General features: G+C 42.7%; 1 protein-coding gene across 10 annotated transcripts in view; it reads right to left on the minus strand.

The window, feature by feature from the left end:
- The window catches only part of IL1RAPL1 (interleukin 1 receptor accessory protein like 1), a 1,164,933-nt gene that overhangs the window by 38,731 nt on the left and 1,102,333 nt on the right, over positions 1-23,869 (minus strand). For all 10 annotated transcript variants that reach the window (XM_053311513.1, XM_053311511.1, XM_053311510.1 and 7 more), the window contains one exon: positions 15,408-15,553. In XM_053311513.1, coding sequence (XP_053167488.1) covers positions 15,408-15,553 — 146 coding nt within the window. The remainder of the gene's footprint in view (positions 1-15,407; positions 15,554-23,869) is intronic.

Consider the following 23,869-nt stretch of genomic DNA (forward strand, 5'->3'; position numbering starts at 1 on the left):
GATCAGGGGCTGGGGCACCTTCCTTGAAAAGGCTAGGCTACAGCATCTGGGGCTCCTTAGTTTGGAAAAGAGGTGACTAAGGGGAGACATGATTGAGGTGTATAAACTTATGCATGGAGTCGAGAGGGTGGACAGAGAGAATTTCCCCCCCTCTCTCACAACCCTAGAACCAGGGGTCACCCCATGAAACTGAAGTTCGTGAAATTTAGGACTGACAAAAGGAAGTATTTTTTCACACAGCACATAATTAATCTATGGAACTCTTTGCCATGGGATGTGGTGATGGCAACCAGCTTGGATGGCTTTAAAAGGGGCTTATACAGATTCATGGTGGACACGTCTATCAGTGGCTACTAGTCTGGTGGCCGTGGGCCATCTCTAGCCTCAGAGGCATGATGCCTCTCAGTACCAGTTGCAGGGGAGCAACAGTAGGAGAGAGGGCATGCACAGACCTCTTGTCTGGGGGCAGGGGCGTAGCTATAATTGAGCAAAAGGGCTCAAAGAACACGGGCCCCCAGCTCCCGAGGGCCCTCCAGCTCCATCCATCCCTATTTTCTTCACTGCTGCAGCACTTAAGGTGTAGTAGTTTTTAAATATAATTTCCCCCCCATACTCTGTTGACATTCAAGCATGACCAAGAAACAGAACTCAGGCCAGGATGACTCAGAGAGGTGCTCTTGGTTTTCAGTAGAGCTGAAATACAAGTTTGACCACTTTTGCTGTTCAGTGTGTTTTCAACTACCTCCCTTGAAACTTTATGTATTTTTCATAGTTCCCTTTACTTCTTAGCCCACAACCTACCTCAGTTCTCTGGGGCTTTAAGGATCAGCTTTTGCAAAGCTGTAATTAGTGTTCAGGACTTGGAGGAGAAATGGAGAAGCACATTTGATTTTCATGCAGTTTGCTAAGCTGCTAGACAGTAGCAGTTGGTCAGCAGTGGGGGTGGGGGAAAGGCCAGTCTCCAAGGCAGGAGCACCCCCACCTCTCTTTTTCCCTCTAAGCTCACAGGCTTGGTATGTAAATAACCAAGACCACCAGCAAGTATGAAGGAAAGCAGAATGTCAGTGTCTCTACTGCTAGACAAAGATTCTGCTTCATCAAGCCTGCAAATGTTGATATAAACATGAAAACTTAAAACATTAGACTCAGCACTATTTCTCAGAGCTACCACTGAGTTTTGTGTGCAAAAGCATGAGTGGAAAGATGGGGAGAAAAGTAGGGGAGCATAGAACTGGAACTCTCCCCAACATCCTATAGTGTAATGACATTTTCCTACGATTGATTTTCATTTATAAGAAATACTAGGATTCATTCTATCATTTAGAAGAGATATTAGAATAATTTTTTGCAGTTTGCCTGCACTGGCCAAGTTGAAATTGCCAAGGGTTCTTTTTGGTGTGTATTTAAAATATACATGTTTATTGCCTTAGCAAATGTTGTGGTTAAAACTTTTAAAGATGCTAGAGTATTGCTTCTGTTTAAATGCACGTTCTCATCTGCTTGCTGATATCATTAGGAACAGTTAACAGATGCTGGCATATAAAATGTGTTGCCACATCGTATGTTTGCATCTTTTAGAAAAATTGGCAGGGTTACAGAATTGTGCTACATTGTGGCACAATTAGAGCTGCAATTTGTTTGCAGAAGATGACACACTTGCTGCTTCTTGTCCGCACAATTCTTATTCCTCACAATCACTTTGTAAAATATAGGACGTAATTGATTCTTAATGGCTGAGAAAGCTCATGAGATCAGCAGTTTAAACTGGCTGCGGCTCTTGCATTCACAAAGCAGCCCAATATTTTCATTCTAGTGATACTACAGTTAAAGATTTGCCAACAATTCCATCAATAACACACAAGTACCTAGCTCTAAGATGATGGCATTTTCTTGCAAGTGGAATTTACTGGCATTATAAAGCTGAGCGGGGTGGGCGGGCGGGCGGGGGGGGGGGGAGAGAATAAATAGTATCCAGGAGCCACCTTACAATATTTGGTTTGACTAGACTGTCCTTTTTATCCAGTCTTTTGTTCAATGAGTTGTCCTTTGCTCTTTTTAAACTTTTAGATGGATTTGTTCTGTTTTTATGTTTTTATTGGATTATTAACTGACCTGGGGTCTTATGATAAAGGGCAGTATATAAATAGAAGTATAAATAAAATAAACAAACTTTAAATTCAGTGTTCTTAGGCCTTCTATTTATACTTTTCATACATCCAGCAAATTCATGTGATTTATTTCCCTTTTTAAAAGGTAGGGCAAAATCACATGAGCTATGTTGAGAGGAGAAACTCATATTAGCATGACGCCTTGGCTGCACATATGAACTTACATATTCTGCATAAAGTTGCATCCATGGGCCTAACAGGTATCATTTCCCTTGGCCATTGCCCAACTCATCATCTTAAATGCCAGCTAAGGAAACATTTTAGGATAGTAATGTAAGCTGACAATACAAAAGTTCAGAAAGCTCAGCAAAGGCTGCTGTGAGGAAAGTATAAACATATCATTACTCATTACTGTGATCCAGGTCCACAATATGACCTGGATCACCAGGTCCTGATAGAGGATTCGATTTTTTGCTTCTATAGTAGCAGCCAGTTTCTTTCTTGAAAAGACAAGGTTGTTTTTTGTTTTTGTTTTTTAAAAAAATAACAATTCAAACTTTCCCCTAATGTGCTATTTATCTTGCAATCCTATGCACTCTTACCTGGGAATAAGCTTCAGAGAACACAGTGGGACATAATTATTTATATTTAATTTTCTTAAACGTACTCGTCGTTAATCCCATGTGTGGCAGCTCTCGTGAGAGAGCTGCGGATTAGCGAAGGGCAAGCGGGCGCGCAGGGGAAGCGGCGGCCACCAGGACAGCAGACTGCGAAGGAGAAGTGGTGGCTGCCAGGCTGGCAGGCAGCTGGTTGAGGAGAAGAGTCTGGCAGATGGCTGGCCAAGGAGAAGAGGCTGCCACCAGACCAGCAGACGGCCGGCTGGCTGAGGAAAAGCAGCCTGGCCGCCAAGGGAGAACGGGCTGTGGGGAGAGAATGAAATGGGGCAGGGGAAGAAATGGGGCTTTGGGGGTAGAAAGAAATGGGGCTGGAGTGGGGGGGGGAGAAAGAATTGAAGATGGGAGAGGAGAGACAGGGAGAACTAGGGGCATAGATGCTCTGTGCTAGGTCAGCTAATTCCAAGTAAAAATGCATAGGATTGCACTGAAAGTCATTCTTTTGAAAGCAGCTTAGGCAACACTGAAGGAATTGGCAGAGACTTCTTTAAAAGAAAAAAAACAGTTGACATGATCACTTAGAGGAGGCTAAATGATCTAATGCTGCTGTGCAAGAGGGCAGTCCCGGGACTCCTCACACTTGCACATTACATGTGACTTCCATTGGGAATAGTGGCTGACATACTGTGCAGCAAGCCACAAATTCAGGGAGGATGAGGGCTCGCTGATTCTATGCCAGCTAAGACCCTATACATGCACCACTGGAAATAGTGCTTGGTCACAGCTGCAATGTCACAGCTGTGACACTGGAAATAGTGCTTGGTCACAGCTGCAATACACTTTCTGAGGCACCAATCAGCCTCTGCCTTCACATTTCTGCCCATTTTCCTCCTGGATGTATGGCTTGCTGCACAGTCGGTCAGCCAATGAAAGAAGCTTGCCACTTGAGTTCTCACAATAGTCAGAAGTCCTGGGACTGTCCCTTTGTGCAAAAGCATTGCTGCATGTGTTAAAGCCCTGCAATGGCATGGGCAGGACAGATCTGGCACCATCCAAATTACCCTGCAGGACATGTCAGCCAATGTCTGTACCAGAATAGTCAAACCACAGGAAAGAACTCACTTGCCATATGACAATTTTAAGGTTCAATCAAAAGGAAACTTTTAAAGGTCCATCTGTTTTCAAAGAGAACAGAAAATTTACTGGCAATCATCAGAGATAAAAGCTAGGAATAACTATGCCCTCAGCATTTAAAAGCTTTTGTGGGGAAAGTAGCATCTAGAACAATTGCTGTTGTAGGAAATAATGTGTGGGTAGGTGGGTGGGAGGGCAGCAAATTGCCTATGGGTTAAGTGGATCTTACTGTTACCATGAAGCTAACCTTGAAAGGAAAACTCAAAAATCTGTGCTACTATTTGTGTGATTTTTTAAAAAGAAAGAATTGATTAAATAAAACAGCATTGTTGCATACATATACCTAATTTGGAGATAAGAGCAAATGCTTGCACTGTCAGAGGTGTTAAATTCTAGAGTAAATTCTGGACTAAAAGCTATATCTGCAGGAGGTAAATTACTGACATGCTTTACCTTCAGCTAGACCTGAACTACTTAGCTGAATGCTCTTGGGGAAAAGGTGGAGGGAGAGAGGGAAAACATTTGGTTGGGACAATCACAAAGAAAGGGATAATAAACAAAATCAGATTCAGGGAAATGAATTCTGGTGATCCATTAAAGTTTGGACATATAGCACCATTAAGACTAATGGTTGCTAACTTGTTTCCTAGTTCCACAAAAGCTGAGCGAGTTTTAGAACATCCATTATATATTTGCTATTAGCCTCCTTGAGTGGCTGATAGTTTTCCCAAGGAGGTAATTCTTTTACTGAAACAAAGAAATAGCTTTTGGAGTTGGGTGTCTTTGGGAAAGTATTATTGCTTCAGCAGTGATGTATAGGATGCCTAATTAGCACAGAAGTTCTTGAAATATTAAGAGAGCTTTATGTAAAAATGTTATTGCAAATGTTAGGTCTGTTATTTAAACTAAACTATTCAGCTGGATCCTATGCATGCTTATTCAAAAATAAGTTGTATAGAGTTCAGTGTTGCTTGGATTACAGCCCTAGGATGGGCCACATCAGTTTGATTAACTAAACTACAGTTATCTAGGTGGAGTAATGTGAGAACAGGTGGATAATTATACACATTTCACAGATTCTTCCAGTTGATTGCATATACACATTAAACGTATAGCCTAGAAGAATAGATGTAAACTCTCAATTGATTCTGAAATTCAAAGCTGAATAGATGGGGGTCACACAAGTGGCAATAATATTTTATGATTATATTTTATGAAGAGTATTTTAAATTGTGACAGTTATCTCCATCTGGCAAGGAACTGACGTGCTGCTGATTATCACACATTCCAGGGGATTTTATCCATTCAATACTTGTGAGGGCTTATTGTCCCAGACTCCACTTCCACAGGTTCTGTTAGTCACCAGGGGTGTGCAAACAGGTTCGAATTTGAACTGGCTCGACATTGAACATGCCTAGTTCAAGGGTTCAGTGTCGAGCCGGTCTCAAACTGAACCTGCCCCTGTTCGGCTCAATCTCAAGGCAAACACCCCTAGTCAGTTCGGGGATTCTACGATAAAAAACTTTTTAAAACTAAAACTTACTGATTCCAGGGATGCGGGGGGGTGTCTCTGGAGGTTCCCCCTCCCTCACCGGCCTCCCCTGGTGTCATTACAGCCCGGTTTGGACAGTTTTTGGCCTGTTCTAGACCTCTGTGTAGTTGTGGTGGCTATTTTGGAGACTGCCATGCATGCGCAATGGGCCTCTGCATGGCCATGTCATGACCGAATATGCTCAGTCCAGCTCGAGTCTGGTTCGGACTTGAACCAGCGTGGTGTAGTGGTTAGAGTGCTGGACTAGGACCGGGGAGACCCAAGTTCAAATCCCCATTTAGCCATGATACTAGCTGGGTGACTCTGGGCCAGTCACGTCTCTCTCAGCCTAGCCTACTTCACAGGGTTGTTGTGAAAGAGGAACTTAAGTATGTAGTACCTCTGGGTTCCTTGGAGGAAAGAGCGGGATATAACTGTAGTAATAACAACATCAACAACAACTGAATACCGGTTTTGTGCAGATCTATCACTCACCTTAAATACATGACTATTCAATTATTCTAGCCTGAAAAGTAACATATGCATTTTTTTTTCAGTGAAGGAGCAAAGTCTTGTATAAGTCAACAATCATCATGGCTATCATAATTAATAAAGCAATAATAAGCCAGGACCAGATGAGAAGGCCAATTTGGCTTCAGTTTCAGCTGATCCACAGTTGCATATATTAGAAGACAGAGTTGGCCACTATCATTCATGTGCTGTAATCTCCAGACTGGACTACTGTAATAGGGCTACCTTTGAAAATGAACTGGAAGCAAAACTGGTACAAAATGCCCACCTTTTGGTTGGCATGGGCTGGAGTGAATGTATTATACCACTTCTACAACATCTGCATTGGTTACTAGTTTGGGTTTTGGACACAACTCAAAGTCCTTTAAGCCTAAATGGCCTTGGCTCTCCAACTGCACCCTTTTCTGGAAGTGAGTGACCTTAAGACAGTGATGTATGTATTTTTCAATTTTTTAAAAATTGGATCTGTTTTTATATTTTAGCATAATATTTTAATTGTGTAATTTTTTAGTCTTGTTTTAATTTTTTCTATGTGAACTGCCTTGTGATTGTTTTAATGAAAGACAGTATATAAATTTAGCAATCAATCAATCAATCAATCAATCAATCAAATTGGTAACCTACAGGCTTGGCTACTACAATGCTCTCCACTTGCTCTCTACACGTTCTCTACTTTTTAGATTGTGAGCCCATTGGGAACAGGGGACCATATTCTTAATGAACTATTTATTTTTCTATGTAAACTGCTTTGACAATTTTGTTGAAGAGCGGTATATAAATATTCATAGTAGTAGTAGTAGTAGTACTTGGGGCTGCCTTTTTATGTAGTCCAGAAACTGTAACTGGTGCAGAATGCTGCACCACCATTTGGGACATCCCAAACAGATCATATTACTCTGGTTTTAAAAGAACTGCACTGGCTACCAATAGGTTTCCAGGCAAAATACAAAATGCTGGGTATTACCTATAAAGCTCCTAATGGCTTGGGCGCAGGGTACTCAAGGAACCACCTTCCTTGTTGAAACCCACCACTTATTAAGATCTTAAGGGGAGGTGCATCTTAGGGTGCCGCCGGCTCATCGAGTGATGACTAAGTTGCAAATCTTCTATGTATTTACCCCAGGACTATGGACTGAACTTCCTGATGAGATTAGAGCTCCTCCATTCCTGTTGACTTTTAGGGAACAGCTAAAGACACCTCTCTTCAGCCAAGCTTTTTAGCTATTTGGTAGTTTTATGGGTATTTTAATTTGAATTTTAAAATATATTTTAATTAAAATTTCTTGGTTTGCTGTAAACTGCCTAGAGACTCAAGTCATGGGCAGTATACAAATATATTAATTAAATAAATAAAAAGGAAATGTCCAATATACAAAAAAGTCATCCTCCTAGACTTGGACCACTTATCCCTATTACTGAAGAGGAATCTTTCTGCAGAAAAGACCCCCCTTCAGTAGTGGTGATGAGTTGAACAATTCTAGAACATTTTTGTATGTTGTAAGCAGCTATGATCCTTGAGATAGGCCTGACTATAAGAATAAGTAAATAAATACAAAGATGAACAACTTTGTGGAAAGTCCCCCACATCTTTTTGAAGTTTTTATATGCTGAAAAACCAAGTTAAAAAAATTCTAAGAAGTAATTAGGCAATTAGAGGCTACTTTGTAATTCCAAGTTACCATGTAATTAAATAAGACTGCAGGAGGTTAGCTCCATGATGAGAGAGAGCCTCATATTTCAGCAGTGTGCCACTGAATGAGTAGATTTCCTCTCCAGTTATTATTACATTATATTGCATTATTAAGAGTGATTATATTTATAACTGTGAGCCTTCCTGACTCCTTGCATTTAAATCTCATGAAAGTATAAAGCTGGATAAAGTACAGCAAAATTCCTGTATTATATATGTAATATATACAGGATTTGTTATTAGCTTCAACATCTGGTTGTGATTGGCAGCTGTGTGTTGTAATATTTAAATATATTTCCTGCAGGTTTGAATGTCTAAGGATTTGTTCATACAAAGGAATAAAATGATATAGAATTCAGCAGTCTTCCACAAAATCCTTGCAGTCTGTAATCCTGCATCCAACAGCAGTACAGTACTTACAGCTTTGGGAAAGATACATCCCTTTCCTAAAGGTGAAAATCTATGTTCTAATGTTTGTGAAACAAATAAGCACACACATTTTTCTGTACCACCTTGCTGAGAACAGGTCATGCTCAACTGCTTAGCTAGAAACCTTCCTGCTCTCTCCAAGAACTTTCATCCTCCTTGCAGCGATTTCTATTTGGAGTTGTTGCATCACATCCATCTACTTTCTAATGCTGGCAGGCAGCCATAAGTTGTGCTACGCAGAAACGATTCAGGCATGCTGTGAAGATAGCCCTGTTCCAAACCTCTTTACCATCTGAGGTCAAACTGATGGCCACCAGAAGCAGGCCTTTCTCAGGAGTGGTGCCCTCTTCTTGGAACTCTCTCTTCAGGAAAGCCTGCCAGACCAGAATATTATTGTGCCTTTCAAAATCTGGTTAAACAATTTTATTATTTCACATGGCTTTTAGTCTGCAGTGTGTGTGTGTGTGTGTGTGTGTGTGTGTGATTTTAAACATTCTTTATTATTTTCTTTCTGTGGTGCATTTTTCTGTGTTGTTCTTGCAATTTGTTTTTAAAGTGGTCTTAAAGTTTTATTATATTTGTAAACCACCTTGATGACCTCACTTGGACTGAAAGATGGGCTAGAAATTGTGCATGCCCACACACATACTCCCCAATTTGAACTGAATACGTCACTTTTTTCCAGAATATCTAATGACTACAATGGTTCCAATCCTGCAACTTTATCAGCTAACAATTATCAAATTGACAAGATGATAAACTATAATTTATTTGCCATGGAACATAATGACCAAATAATCCAGCATTAATATCTGAAAATATACATTACTTCCACAGCTGAGATGTAGGTCTAAGCAATAACATCTTATTTAAAATATTGCCATGGTGAGAAAGATAAGCCTAGTAGCTATGCAGAGATTTTCTGGCTAGGAAGTCTGAGACTTGCTAGAAATTTTTTTTTTTAACTGTCATGACTAATTTTTCATCTTACTGAAAAAGTTATCAAAATGCAAAGTATGCTGAAAACATGCACCAGGTATGTTTCAGATCTTACAGACACAATCAAGTAACATCTTAAACAATTCAAATCCACTGCTATTTTTTTAACCCTCCTCCTATTTCTAAATATTTGCTATATGCAATGACTTAAAATGTCTCAGCATTTCCAATTAATCATGTCTTTGGAAGACTACTTGCTATAATCTTACTGTCCTTTGATACTGAATGCTCTTTAGTGGACAGAATAGAGCAAATGACACTGCAAAGTTTCATCTTATCAATGTGATGAGGTTCAAAGGCTTGCAACATTTTCATATGTGAAGCTTAAATTGGCAATAAGCATTTGTAATATAGATGGCCATTCTAGCCAATCCTTGGTCAATTAATAGGTCAAATCCCATACATGTAGGAGGACTATATAAAATAAGGATGACCTTGTCTCTGATGTGGTGCTGAACTGCATTAACTTCAGCATTGCTAAGACTGCACATATACTAAGCAAATTTCTGACAGTGCTTTCCCCTGAGTTAGAATTATTCCATTGTGTTTTCAAAACAGCAGGATATGTTGAGACAGATTGCAAATTTGGCAAAGGTAGCACCGGGTCAGGAAGAAAAGACCACTGGTGGAGAATGGTGAATAAGTGGTCACAAATTAAAACTGAAAGAAAAGAAGGAAATAACTGATACAAGAGGATGAGACGTGGTCAGAGTGAAGGACATCAAGAAACATTTGTCCAAATGAAGTCTGCAAGTGTTAAGTGACACTGGGAAACATCCAGACATTTCACCGAGTGGAGTTGTGCTCCATCAGCAGTAGCTTCCCAAGTGATTAGAAGGAGCATGGCACTCATGTGAGGGGTCCTTTGCATAAACACAGTGTTCCTTCTGTTCATAGAAGGAGCATCGGCTGATGGAGCACTGCTCTGTGAAAGGTCTGGATGTGCCCAGCATAATAAAGTCAATGGTTGACATCCTGACCAAATTTACTTGAGGAAGTACCATGGGGATTAAAAGGGCAAATTAGGCATGCTAACTTGTCCTTTTTAATTTCAGTCATTAGTCAGGATATCAAACAAGTATAAGTATGCATTTTGTACCTCAAAACAACCGGAAATGGAATATTAAACAGGGTAGAATGCAGGATATGGTACTAGCTGTACAAGGCACTCTCTTCTTTCATTCAAAAATGAGGGCGGGCTGGGGGGAAACCCCATCCCAATCTGGTGTACACATCTAATAGCAAATTTAAGGGGGTTGATAGTAAGTTTATGATAGTTTCTAATCTGAAATTTATAATGAGGAGTACACCCAATAACTTCTAACAATTGGCTTTCTCAAACAATCACTGGCTACATTGTTAATGCAGGAAAATGCACCTACAGAGGACAGGACTGGCTTTTCACAGAGTAGCTGCCAAAGCAGGCAGTTCCGCTGGTAGCTACCAGATGCACAGCAATAGGTATGGTAAGTGGTGAATGGGGTAGGAGTTCTGTGAATTCACTATCTGCCACCACTGGACAGTGACCAATGAGAACAGGGCAGGCCCATGCCATACTGAGGCCACATTCAGACGTAAGAGCTAACTGCAGTTAAATCTGGCCAAGGTTGTAATACTGTTACACCCAAATGTGCGAAACTGTGGTTACAGCCTGAAAGCTACCTCTGGTTTGCCTCACCAAACTCCAGTTGGAACCTTTAATTATCTCTAAGGATTGCCACTGACAATTGAGGTTTTGCTGCCAATGCATTATGTCTGACAACTGACACAGCAGCAGCTGCTGCTGCTGCTACTACTACTACTAGTAGTACTAGTACTACTACTACAAATATGTATATACGTCTCTTCAACCAAGTTCTCAAAGCAGTTTACATATAAGTAAGTAAGTAAGTAAGAAGGCACCCTGTCCCCACAGGGTTCACAATCTAAAAAGAAAATAAAGGCAGACACCAGCAACAGCCACTGGAGGAATGCTGAGCTGGGGTTGGATAGGCCCTGTAGTTGGATAACTACTGTAGTTTTGCACTGATTTCTAAACCCCAAACATAGAGGTGGTGGTGCAGACCTCCCAAGGGATTCGGCTGCTCTATACTTTCAGTGCTTCTCACTAGAAGCCTCTCGGAATATAAGCCACATCCCTCCTGTCAGCTATGTGGCTATGGAGTTGCCAGACTACAGGGACGCTGTCACGCCCCATCCTGGACTGGCCAGCCTATCAACTGCACAGTTGCTTAGGGGCAGGCCTGATTCCCACTATGTCCCTCTGCCCCAATCTAGCAAGCAGGAGGGAAAGGGGATAGGATGACAGGATGGGCACTAAGTGCTTTGCTATCTGAGAAGTGAGCAGCAGTCATGTGTAGGCAGATATCTCTCTTAGCCCTATCTTGGAGAAGCCAGGGAGGAAACTTGGAACCTTCTGCTCTTCCCAGAGTGGCTCCATCCCCTGTGGGGAATATCTAACAGTGCTTATACACTGTCTCCCATTCATATGCAACCAGGGAAGACCCTGCTTAGCTAAGGGGACAAGTCATGCTTGCTACCACAAAACCATCTCTCCTCTCTTAAGGAGAGAGAAGGCAGCTAGCCCCTTCCCTGGGTGGGGAGACTTGCCCTCTAAGTTGCTCATGAGGAGGGCCACCTGTGATGTCTCATCATAGACTTCATCTAGCTAAAAACTTAGCCCATCACCCTCATGGAATGCTCTCTCAGAAGAGTAGCGGACTAAGGGGCATGAGGCAGGAAATCTGCCTCTGAGCAGGAAATCTGCAGGGATGGGCATTTGGGCGAGAGCTCTCCCGGTCCCAGAGACTACCACCAAGCGGCTGTCAAATGCTGTGCCCTGACAGCCCGCACACCCATGTGGGGATGTGCACCATTGCCCATGGCCCTGAAGGTCAAGCCCACTATCCCAGGCCAGCTTGGAACCAGGGCTCTCCACTCCTGAGAATCCACATGTCAGGAAATCTGCATACAGCACCAGGTCTGACCCAGGCAAGGAGCTGTGAACAGGTTTAAAGGTCCACACCTGAGCCCTGCACCCACACCATCCATGCAAGTGGGTATGCCCTGGCAAATGGCCCCATCATAGCAGGGATAGCCAGCATGCACAGGGCATCCCCTCGCTGGCTGAGGAGCAAATATTTCAGGGAGGGCCTCTCTGCAGTGGCGGTGGCCATTTTGGAGGCCACCACACGTGCCCACTGGCCATCATTTTGGCTGGGTCATGACCCCGGCCATGCAGATGGCCAGTGGGAATGCGCAGCAGCCTACAAAATGATCACCAGCACTGCAAAGAGGTCTGTAATGGGTTAAAAATAGCCCCAAATGGGCTGAAATTGTCCAAAAATGACTGGGGGGGGGAGGCAAGCAATGGGAGGGGGAACATCGGGAGATCCACTGCAACTGTAGCAGCACCCCCCCCCCCAAAGGCCTCTAAGGGCAGTAAGCCCGCCAATTTAAAAAATACCCCATACTGGCTCTGGCCTGGCCTGATAAGTTTGGCTTGACCTTGAGGGCGAGCCCTCAAGCCAGGCCAGTTTGCGTGTGAGCTGACCCCACCCATCCGAGCACAGTTTACTTTTTAGATTGTGAGCCCTTTGAAGATAGAGAGCCATTTTATTTATATCTATGTAAACAACATTGGGAACTTTGGTCGAAAAGCGATCTATATATATTCTTTGTTGTTGTCATTTTACATCCCCAGTTGACTGGTGCTCTCATGAAACTGCCAGCCAACTTGGCAGCAAGAAGGAATTCGCTTGGGTCTGGATGGGCTGCTTTGTCATGTCACCTCTCATGGCATCCTCCCAGGTTACGCTGGGACAGACACCTGATACCAAGATTGTCTGTTTGAGAATTCCCAGCAATACCCCTACACCTGATTTGGAGCTACAGGCTTTTAGTTTCCATTTTGTCTCTCTGAACTCACGGGATCATGGGATTACCTTTTACTTGCATGAGATAACTCACAAGGGTATAGAACTCATGAGGCTGATAGCATGGGGAAAGGTAGCTCCAGGTCAAGTCTAACTCACAACTGAAAGACGACTATTCCTCTGCTCTTCTCTCTGATTTCAGTGCAGGTGAGTAAGCACGTGGGTTAATTAAGTGCTATTCTTCTAACAGAGATAGCCAAATAATCCCTTCCACGTTAGCACATAGGATTAGCTTTCATGATTATCACCTTTGCAGGAAGGAATAATATAAGAGGCTCATCTTCCTAACAAGAAGTATTAATAGTTGGCTCGAGCCTCGGAAGGTATGCTTTTTCACACATTCCAGCACCTATCAAGGTCCTTCCTGAACATGAGATAAGCTCTAATGTGCCCATTTCGCTCCATCCTGCACAAGTTTCTCAACCTATTAACTCCATTATGCTGGTAGAGCAACATTTGAACAGGACACAATGTATTCTTTTGTCTACCACATATGTAACCCTTTGCAGAGAAAGGTGTGCTCAACATTTGGCCCCAGGACAAGACGTGGCCTATTTCTGTCCCTGAGACCACCAAGCAGTGTATCTCTTCTCTGGATTCACCCATTGCATGTTTGGGTGTCTGGGCATCAGCTATACCAAATTGCTGTGCCATGGGTCTTGTGCCCATCCTGCTTTTGCCTCCAGACCGGCCCTGGTCCCCTGAGACAAGACCTCCTTTGGATTTTCCCCTGTTCCCTGACCCTAGAATGGAACCAGGGTCCCTGCTCCTGCATTCTGCCTTCCCACCTGTGCCAGAGGAAAGAGCTACCTTGACCTGAGTCAAGCAACAAGTGTCCAAACACACCACCAGAGAGGACATGAGGTATACTAATCCCTGCTCCTAAGTCTTTTGCTTCCTTGTCTTCCAGCTCCTTTTAAAGTCTAAAGCTCAGCTGTTCTCTAAGACATTTCTCTGGTCAGCCTTGAGCAGATTTAATTTGGATCTTAAGCTAAAACACCGTAAGCTTCAATTTAGTACTATTATTATTATTAGCCTAGTTAGCTTTGTTTGTTGATATTGTGTTGCTTGCTAATTAAGATTTTCTTTTTGTACCCCTAAACCCTAAATAAATCTGATTCCATTTGACTTCAACTCTCTGTCAGTCATTTCCAAGACTGAAGCTTTGCACAAATTATTGTGAAATGACCTGCTTTCTCTGGAGTTCCTGATTCCCCACGCAAGTCTAAAAATTAGTTAGGGTGGTTTTCCAATACCCCAAGAGCAATTTCATTAACACCTCCCAGCCTCCTTTGCTCTCCCACGTCTGCATATCCCATTCTAGCAAATGTGGATTTCCCCCTCCCCTCTTGCAATGAAAGTGGAATTCCACCCCCCAGGCCTTAACCACTGAGGAATTCACGCTATAGTGGTGCCCTTTCTTTGCTGAGGGCGGGTGGAGTGCTCCAAAAATGTATGATCGCAGTCGGCACACCCCTTCTAGTTCGTGGCCAATTGCGGATGAACTGCTGATGATGCTTTGTCCAAAGTCAGGCTGTGGAGCTGGCTGAGATTGGCCTCAGAGGCCAAGCAGCATGGAGGGGCTACCCTCGTTTGGCTGGCCACAGTTTGATGAATGTCTGCGGCACAAATTGGAGCTAAGAAGTGGAACCCCAGCCATTACCAATTGCGGTTAGCCATTATGTCTGAATGTGGCCTGAGTCTGTGCAGGTTCTTCTAAGAACTGCTGGCACAAGCCAGTACCTGTGCAGAAACAGCATGCCTGCATTGGAACTACTAGACTGGCCTACACTGCTTCTTCATGGTCTTCCCCTTGTCTAGTACCCAGCAATGCAGCACTCATCTCCAAAAGACCACAACCAGTGGCCCAACAGGGTTGTTAGATCCCAGATTACAGTGAATGAAAAACACATTTAGTATAGTGAATAAAAACACTTCAATATTTTTTAATCAAAGCTGTAAGGTTTAGACAAAGCATTCAGAACTACAAAGCACCCTCTGCAAGCTGAAATTCATCAGGATGCATGGCAAGTTCCTCTGATGTTCCCCGCCCCCATAAAGGTTTGGAACCTATTGCTTTTGGTATGATTTAAACTTATTTCTTACAGAAAATGATTAAACTTCTATTACCAATAATTTCCTGCCAGGCTATTCCTTGTAAATTTTTATTAGTTCCCATACTCACCAGTTGTTAAAAGCATCTTCTATATAAACATTATTTAAAAGTGTATTTAACTCTATTTCTTCAACAGAGAGCCATATTTGATTATGGCTTTCCCTCTTATTTATTTCTTGAAAATGCCTTTCCAAGACAGAGAGAGAGAATAATTAACATTTTGCTCCCAGTCTACTGAGGACTGAGGAATATATCAGAAGATAGCTGATGTAAAATATACTTCTTACGTACGCCATCTGTGTTTTTAAAAAGATATTTACCCCGTTTCAGTAAAATGACGGTGGCATGTTTGCTGCCATATCGATTTTCAACGTAACATGAATAATTTCCGAGATCTCCTTCTTCCACTGAATCAAGGATTAATGAAATAGAAACTTCCTGTTCTCCAAGATGCTCCTTAAGAACTCTGGTGAAAGAAAAATCAAATTATCCATATGTAATGTTGTTTACACCACATCAAATCATAAGGTAATCTTGATGTGATGTTTCTCACAAATCAAAATACTCGCAAATCAAAATTGGTCTCAAATTTGGCTACGGTTTGATGAAATCTTAATTAAATTATGAATCATGCCCTTTCCTCCTACACTGTTAATGAGGATGTTTGGTTGCCAGTGCTTATAAGAGCTGCAATTAATTTGCCATCCTTAAGCATATCCTGATAAGAAATCCGGGATTCTGCACAAAATATTTACAAAAGGTCTACATGCTCTTTGAAAATTGTTTTCTTAAGGCTCTTTCAAACCTATGGTATTTAACATAAGAAGAGCCTTGCTGTATCAGGCTCAAGACCTACCTAGTCCAGCACCCAGCTGGCTGCTAAGCCATTTCACTGCTAATGTTCAGGTCAATACACAGATAATGAAACTGACTTAAAACACAAGTGGAGACCCAGAAGCACCAGGGGCAGCCGCTCATCATCTTTAGGTTTTATTCAGGAATTGTAAACAGCAAAGTAAATAAGACATTTCTTTACAATTTCATAATTCCTGCTCAGCAAAGAAAAAGCAAAACCACTTCAGGGTCCTCCCTAAGCGAACACAAAACCACCCAAGCAAAAAGAAGTAATGTAGTTTCAAACCATCACTTTGAAAGGCCCAGAAGTATCTAGTGTAATGTCTCTGGGAGAACTTTAAATGTGAAGTAGAATCTGCCAATTATTCGTGCAAAGCTTTGTGTGATAAAATGAATTAGCCTTTTATTACTGCTTATTCATGGCTGACACACTGTGCAGTGAGCCACACATCCAAGAGGAATGAGGACTCGTTGCTTCTTCATCAGCCAAGAGCAAGTGCACACACTTTCTGAAGGCAGGGGCTGCTCCGTGCCTCCAAAGCTGTGTGTCATCACAACTGTGTCCAACCCCCATCAATCTCCATGGTGAATTATACAGCAGCACCCATGAACATGGCACTTTACAACAGATGAGAGGACAGTTCTCTGCCCCAAAGGGCTCACAATCTAAAATTAGATGCAAGGAAAACATCAGAGGAAAACAAGGGAAGTAGAGGCGGGACAAATAAGGAAAGAATAGGTGATTATTTTGTGTATATGTATTAGTAGCCTTAGGTATGGGGAGCAGGGGAGTTCACTGAAAAGCTGGCTTCTGAGGAGAGGTTTGAAGGAAGTAAAATCTATTGGAGCTTAAGCAGGGGTGTAACTAGGGAAGAGGGGGTCCGTTTTCACCCCTCTCCCTGGCTGCCCCTCGGAGTGAGGGAGTTAATGAAGAAGAGAGGGAGGGGTGGAGTTGGCGGCCCTCTGGAGCTGGGCCCCCCAGTTTCTTTGAACCCATCTGCTCAATTATAGCTATACTCATGAGCATAAGATTTTCTCTATTACTTCAGTCTACCTAAAAGGTTGCAATTCTATGGCCATAGATTTGGTTGAATATTTAAACACAATATATTGTCAATATATCACTTCTCAACAAAAACAAAAGTCCTCAAAGATAAATAATAGAAGTGAAAAGAGATGATGTTCTAAACTGTCTGGAAAAACTGAAAACTAACAAATCGCCAGGGCCGGATCGCATCCATCCAAGAGTCCTCAAATAACTCAAATGTGAAATTGCAGATTTCCTTGCTAAAATATATAACTTATCCCTGCAATCAGGCTCTCTACTGAAGGACTGTAAAGTAGGAAATGTAACATCGATTTTCAAAAAGGGATCCAGGGGCGATCCGGGATATTACAGGCCGGTTAGCTTAACGTCCATTCCAGGCAAATTGATGGAAAACATCCTCAAGGATAAAAAGGATAAAAAGCCCATAGAACAACAGGCCCTGCTGGGAGAGAACCAGCATGGCTTCTGCAAAGGGAAATCTTGCCTCACCAACCTTTTGGACTTCTTTGGGAGTGTCAACAAGTGTGTGGATCAAGGTGATCCATTTGACATAGTACACCTGGACTTCCAAAATGCTTTCGACAAAGTTCCTCATCAAAGACTCTTGAGAAAACTTAGCAGTCATGGGATAAGAGGACAAGTACATGTGTGAATTGCTAACTGGTTGAAGGACAGGGTAGGTATACATGGAGAGTTTTCACAATGGAAGTAAGTAAGAAGTGGGGTCCCCCAGGGATCTGTACTGGGACCGGTGCTTTTTAATTTATTCATAAATGATCTAGAAGTAGGGGTAAGCAGTGAGGTGGCCAAATTTGCAGATGATACCAAACACTTCCGGGTAGTGAAATCCAAAACGGATTGTGAGGAGCTCCAAAAGGATCCTCCAAACTGGGAGAGTAGGTGACAAAGTGGTAAATGCGGTTCAGTGTTGGCAAGTGTAAAGTGATGCTCATTGGGATGAAGAACCCCAGCTTCAAGTATATGCTGATGGGATCTGAGCTATCAGTGACTGACCAGGAGAGCAATCTTGGGGTCGTGGTGGACAGCTCGTTGAAAGTGTCAACTTAATGTGCGGCAGCTGTGAAAAGGGTCTATTCCATGCTAGGGATCATTAGGAAGGGGACTGAAAATAAAACTGTTAATATTATAATGCCCTTATACAAAATGATGGTGTGGCCACACCTGGAGTACTGCGTACAATTCTGGTCACCACATCTAAAAAAGGACATTGTAGAACTGGAAAAGGTGCAGAAGTGGGCAACCAAGATGATCAAGGCTCTAGAGCACCTTTCTTATGAGGCAAGGCTACAACACCTGGGGATATCTAGTTTAGAAAAAAGTCGATTGCGGGGAGACGTGATAGAGGTCTATAAAATCCTGCATGGTGTGGAGAAAGTGGATAGAGAGAAATTTTTCTCCCTCTCACATCACACTAGAACCAGGGGTCATCCCATGAAACTGACTGCCAGGAAATCTAGGACGAACAAACGTAAGGTTCCAGTGGCATCTGTTGGGCCACTGTGTGAAACAGGATGCTGCAGTAGATGGGCCTTGGGCCTGATCCAGCAGGGCTATTCTTATGTTCTTACTATATGTTCTTAAAGCAGTTTATATAGCAAAAAGGAATGAGAAAATGGTTCCCTGTTCTAAAAGTGTGGACATAATCAAATAAAAAGACAAAGGAGAGACTCAGTTCTGGGCTAAATAAGCACAGTTACTCTCCTCCTGCTAAATAGAAGAGAGTCAGCACTTTAAAAATTGTCTTTTTGACTGCAGTTGGCTATATAAGCTTTTGCTTCGGCATCTCTGGCCCATATCCTCTCTACCCATTTGCCATCCCAGATTTTTTTCCTTTCTTGAACTGTTCTACTCTTCAACACTTTGTTCCTGTAACTGCCATGTAAGGTTACCTCCCACCCAACACTTTTCAACCCTATAGGGTTCTCCTTTTCCTTGTAAGGATTCCCCTTTACAAGCAAAGGGGAAACCCTATGGGGTTGAAAAATAGTGGGTGTGGGCGGGGAGTGGGATGTCACCTTAGGCATGGCGGCATGGTGCGGCAGCTCCCCTAGGCCCCTCCAGCACCCCCCCCCCATCAGCACATCAGGGGCCCAGTTTGCAATGCATGCTTTGCAAGCATGCAGAACTGGGCCAAATGAATTCTAGTGCATGAACCAAACTGCCGGCCAGTTTATTTATCTATGTATTGTTAAATTATTATACCGCCTTTCATTAAATGGCTTCTCAAGGCAGTTTACAAAACATTTGACACAATATAAAACCATAAAACCTGCACAATAACAATTAAAATGGAATACAAAAATACAAATCAAATTAAAAGTTTAAAAGACATGTTCAATATAACCATAAGATACAAACCAGCAGCAAACAAAACACTCATTTAAAAGCCTGGGTAAAAAGACAACATTTTACTTGCTTTCTAAAAACTGTGATGGAGACTGGGGATTGGATGCCAACCAGGAGAGCATTCAAAGTCTGCCAGGCAATGACTGAGAAGACCCTGGCCTGTTACAGTAATCCAGCCTAATGAACCGGCTTGTAGAACAGGCGGTTCAGTTCGAATGCAGTTTGAATTTGACCCAAACTGCCAGAACGGTTCCGTGCACACCCCTGCCATCTTTGTTGCCTTATTTTGAAGCTATTCTAATTTGTCTACATCCTTCTTAAAGTGCAGCACACACAATTGGACAAGGTATTCTAGATGAGGTCTGACTTGTGTGGAATACATTGGAACTATACGCATGACTTGAAAACTATGGTTCTATTAATGCCGCCTAAAATTGTGTTAGACTTTTTGTGCAGCTACATGGCACTGTTGACCGATGTTAAGCTTGTGATTAACTGCAATCTCCTGATCTTTTTTACATGCACAACTAGTCCATCCTACTTGTGCATTTGATTTTTGTTTTGTTATGCCTAAGTACGAAACTTTAGATTTGTCTCTATATTGTAATATCCTAAGAAATGTTGTGATGCTGGTGAACTCTGTGCCATAATTTGCTGAGCTTTCCTATTGACACAGAGTCCCAGATTGCCATTGGTTAAATTGCTCTGATCTTAAGCGTCTTCCATTTAGCTGCTCAGATCCTGTAGAAAGCTGTAAAGGCATAAACACATAGGAGAAGAAGAGCTGAAGAACCAGGACCTAGGAAAGAAGGTAGATGAACAAAAGCCTAGGAAAGGAGTAACCTAGTGCAGCAGAACAAGCCAAAAGAAGAGTGGGTGGTTACAGGAACAAAGTGTTGAAGAGTAGAACAGCTTGAGAAAGGGGAAAAAAAATCTGGGATGGCAAATGGGTAGCGAGGACATGGGTCAGAGATGCAGAAACAAAAGCTTATACTGTATATCCAACTGCAAAGTGGCCAAAGAGACACCTTTTAAATTGGTGGCTCTCTTCTATTTAGCAGGGTGGGGGGAGTCTGATTCAAACTAGATCTGCACATCCCTAAAAGATGGTCAGGGGTCTGGAAAATAAGTCCTATGTGGAAAGATAGAAGGAACTGGGTAAGTTTAGCCTGAGGAAAGAAGAGTGTGGGGCATGAAAATTCTAGTCAAAGAGGAGGGGGGAAGATGAAAACTCTCATCAAATACCTGAAAGGCTGTCATACAGAAGAAGGTAAAGATATGTTCTCTGCTGCCCCAGAGGACAGGAGTAGATCTAATGAACCTGAGTTACATGACGGTGGGTTTTGGCTGAACATTAGGGAACATTTGGCTGAACATTGATGGTAAGAGCAGTTCAACAATGCAACCAATTACCAAGGGGGTGGGTGGGCTCTCCATCGCTAGAGGTCTTTAAGCAAGGGTTAGATAGCCATCTGTTGGAGATGCCCTAGCTCTAGATTTTCTGCATCTAGCAAGTGGTAGGACTAGATGGCCTATAAGATCTCTTCCAACTTTATATTTCTATAATAGATTAATGATGGTTAAAGTTGAGAGACAAGCATATATTTCTTCAACTTTGACTATGTAGCATATGAATACCGTATCCACAAGAGAGTTAATCCCTCCTTTCTTATTAATACCTCCAAATTAAACACTTGCTGAGGAATGCTGGCTGACATACTGTGCAGCAAGCCACCCATCCAAGAGGGATGCTGGCTTGCTGCTTCTGCACCAGCCAAGAGCCTGTTAATGCAGCTTCTAAAGGCAAAGGCTGCTCTGTGCCTCCATAGCTGTGTAGCTGTGTTAATGCTGCCATGCTGCTGCTGCCATCAAGAATAACGGCAGTAGCAGTGCAGCAGTGATGATGAACAGCACAGAAGTCCTTAGCAGCCTCTGCCTTCGGAAGCTGTGTGGACCGACTATTGGCTGGCACAAAAAATCAAGCCCACATCCGTCTTCGATGTACGGCTCACTGTACAGAATGGAGGTTGCTGGATTTAAACAAGAAATCTCAAGAAAGTTAATAGCATTGAAAAGCTGAAGCTGACCAGTGGAACTAAGCAGATTATTTCTGCAGTATATCAGATGTAACTGATAGATCTGTGATATCAAATATGTCAGGTTATGTCATGGGTTAGTAGTATGAGGATTTGGGAGAAGAGATTGAGAGGCTATGGAAGAAGCCTAGGATTCTATATTTCACCTAACCATTTGTTAATGTACAGGAAAACAAATCCAAATTTATGTCCAGGAGATATGTAACTCCAGTAAGGCTACATAGGACACTCAATGCTTACAGTCCCTTGTGTTGGAAAGAATTTACCCAGGTGGGCACTCTATTCCATGTATGGCGATAATGCTCAAAGACACAAGAAAATTGAAAAATGATTTTAAGACAATGTGGAGAATGGGATCCTCTGAGGGGGTGATTTGTATGAGAGGAAGAGGCATTCTGGTGGGGGAAGAAAGAATTAACACTGGGCTATCTTCTCGCACAATAACACGAGAGGCAGGAAGTTGGAGAATGAAAAGGGTACCTCCATTTTCAGTTGGGCATACCAGGAGCCCCTGGTGGCGCAGTGGTAAAACTGCCGCCCTGTAACCAGAAGGTTACAAGTTCGATCCTGACCAGGGGCTCAAGGTTGACTCAGCCTTCCATCCTTCCGAGGTCGGTAAAATGAGTACCCAGAATGTTGGGGGCAATATGCTAAATCATTGTAAAACTGCTTAGAGAGCTCCGGCTATAGAGTGGTATATAAATGTAAGTGCTATTGCTATTGCTACCCGCCCTCCCTTTAATTTGGCTTTGTCCTGGGCTGAACCAGTTACAGTTTATGGGATCTATGACAGGATTTTTTCCTGGCACCTCAGACTGGCAGTGGAGGGGGGCAGGGCTTTTTGCCCTCATCAGGATGAGCCTGTTAGGACAATTTAGCTCAATAGGCAGCATTTGTCACAATTGTATAGCAGGGTAGCTGGATGGAAACAATTTTTCCCAGTGACAGGAAAGGAAATGGTAAGCCTGTAAACAAGGCTGCCAGCTGACAGGCTTGGTGGCTGGCTGGAGGGGAGCGTTGCTCCCTTCCTAGCTACCCACTTGTGCCTCAAGTGGGTAGCTAGGAAGGGAGATGGGCCTGAAGATGGGCCTGAATAGAACACAGGGGTCAGCTGGCACATACCCACCCCCCCAACTGGATGGAGAGCTTTGCCTTTTTGCCCATTGGCCTGAGAATGGTAAGGGGAGCCCTTCAGCTGGTAAGGGGGCCCAGTTGTCAGACAGCTCCAGACTGGGAGAGCAAGTTAGAGATTTGCTATGCAGCTACGTTTGCGAAGCCTCTTTTGTTAGACAAATTTCCATAAGGAAAGTAAGCTTATGAGAGCACCTGGCATTCTGTGCATGTGTCCATGTATCTGTGTGTGTGTGTGTGTGTGTGTGTCTGTGTCTGTGTCTGTGTCTGTGTGTCTGTGTCCCCACCTATCAACTTAGCAATGCCTGGACCAATGTGAACCAAATCGGGTACAGTTGTAGGGACACCTAGGGATGCCTCAACTGTAGTTTGTGATGATGTCATTGACCTTGATTCCAGATATTTGGGAATGTTTGAGGCACAAGTGGGCTAACTTGTGGACTGTCCAACTGATTGAAACCAAATTTGGAAGAGTTGTAATGACACATAGGGACAACTCAATGTTGTAGTTTTGGATGGTGTCATCCACTCCATTCAAGATGGTGGACACAAGAATATTTGAGGTGTAACTGGGCTAACTTGTGAACTGCCTAGCCAATTTGAACCAAATTTGCTGCAGCTGTAGAGGCTCATAGGGACAGTTCAAGGGCATGGTTTGTGATGATGTCATCTACCCCAATTCAAGATGGTGGACAAGTTAATGTTTGAGGCACAAGTGTGAACCAATTTGTATCAAATTTGGTGCAGTTGTAGGGACACCTCAAAGGCATAGTTTGTGATCATGTCATCCACCCCAATACAAGCTGGCAAATGTGTGAATGTTTGAGGTGCAAGTGGACTAACTTGTGAACCACCTAACTGGTTTGAAGCAAATTTGGTATAGTTGTAGTTAGTGACACATAGGAACGCCTCAACAGTGTAGTTTGTGATGATGTCATCCATCCTAATTCAAGATGGTGGATGTGTGAATGTTTAAAGCTGAAGTGGGCTAACTTGTGGAGATGGTAATTATATATAGTTTGTGATGATGGCATCTACCTTGCTGAACTACAACTTCCAGAATACCCTGCCACAAAAAATTGTGTCTAGGGATGCTGGGAGTTGTAGTTTAGCAACATCTGGAGGGCTGCAGTTTGGAGAAGCCTGGTGTATTATATAATTACAAACTAATGATGGAAATTTGGTTCAAATTGGTTAGGCAGTTCACACTTGCTCCTCAGAATTTTACGCATCCATAATCTTGGATTGGTAGTTGCCATCATCACAAACTATATATTTGTGGTAT

The sequence above is a fragment of the Hemicordylus capensis genome, chromosome 3 (genome assembly GCF_027244095.1).
Source record: "Hemicordylus capensis ecotype Gifberg chromosome 3, rHemCap1.1.pri, whole genome shotgun sequence".
NCBI classification, from domain to species: Eukaryota; Metazoa; Chordata; class Lepidosauria; order Squamata; family Cordylidae; genus Hemicordylus; species Hemicordylus capensis.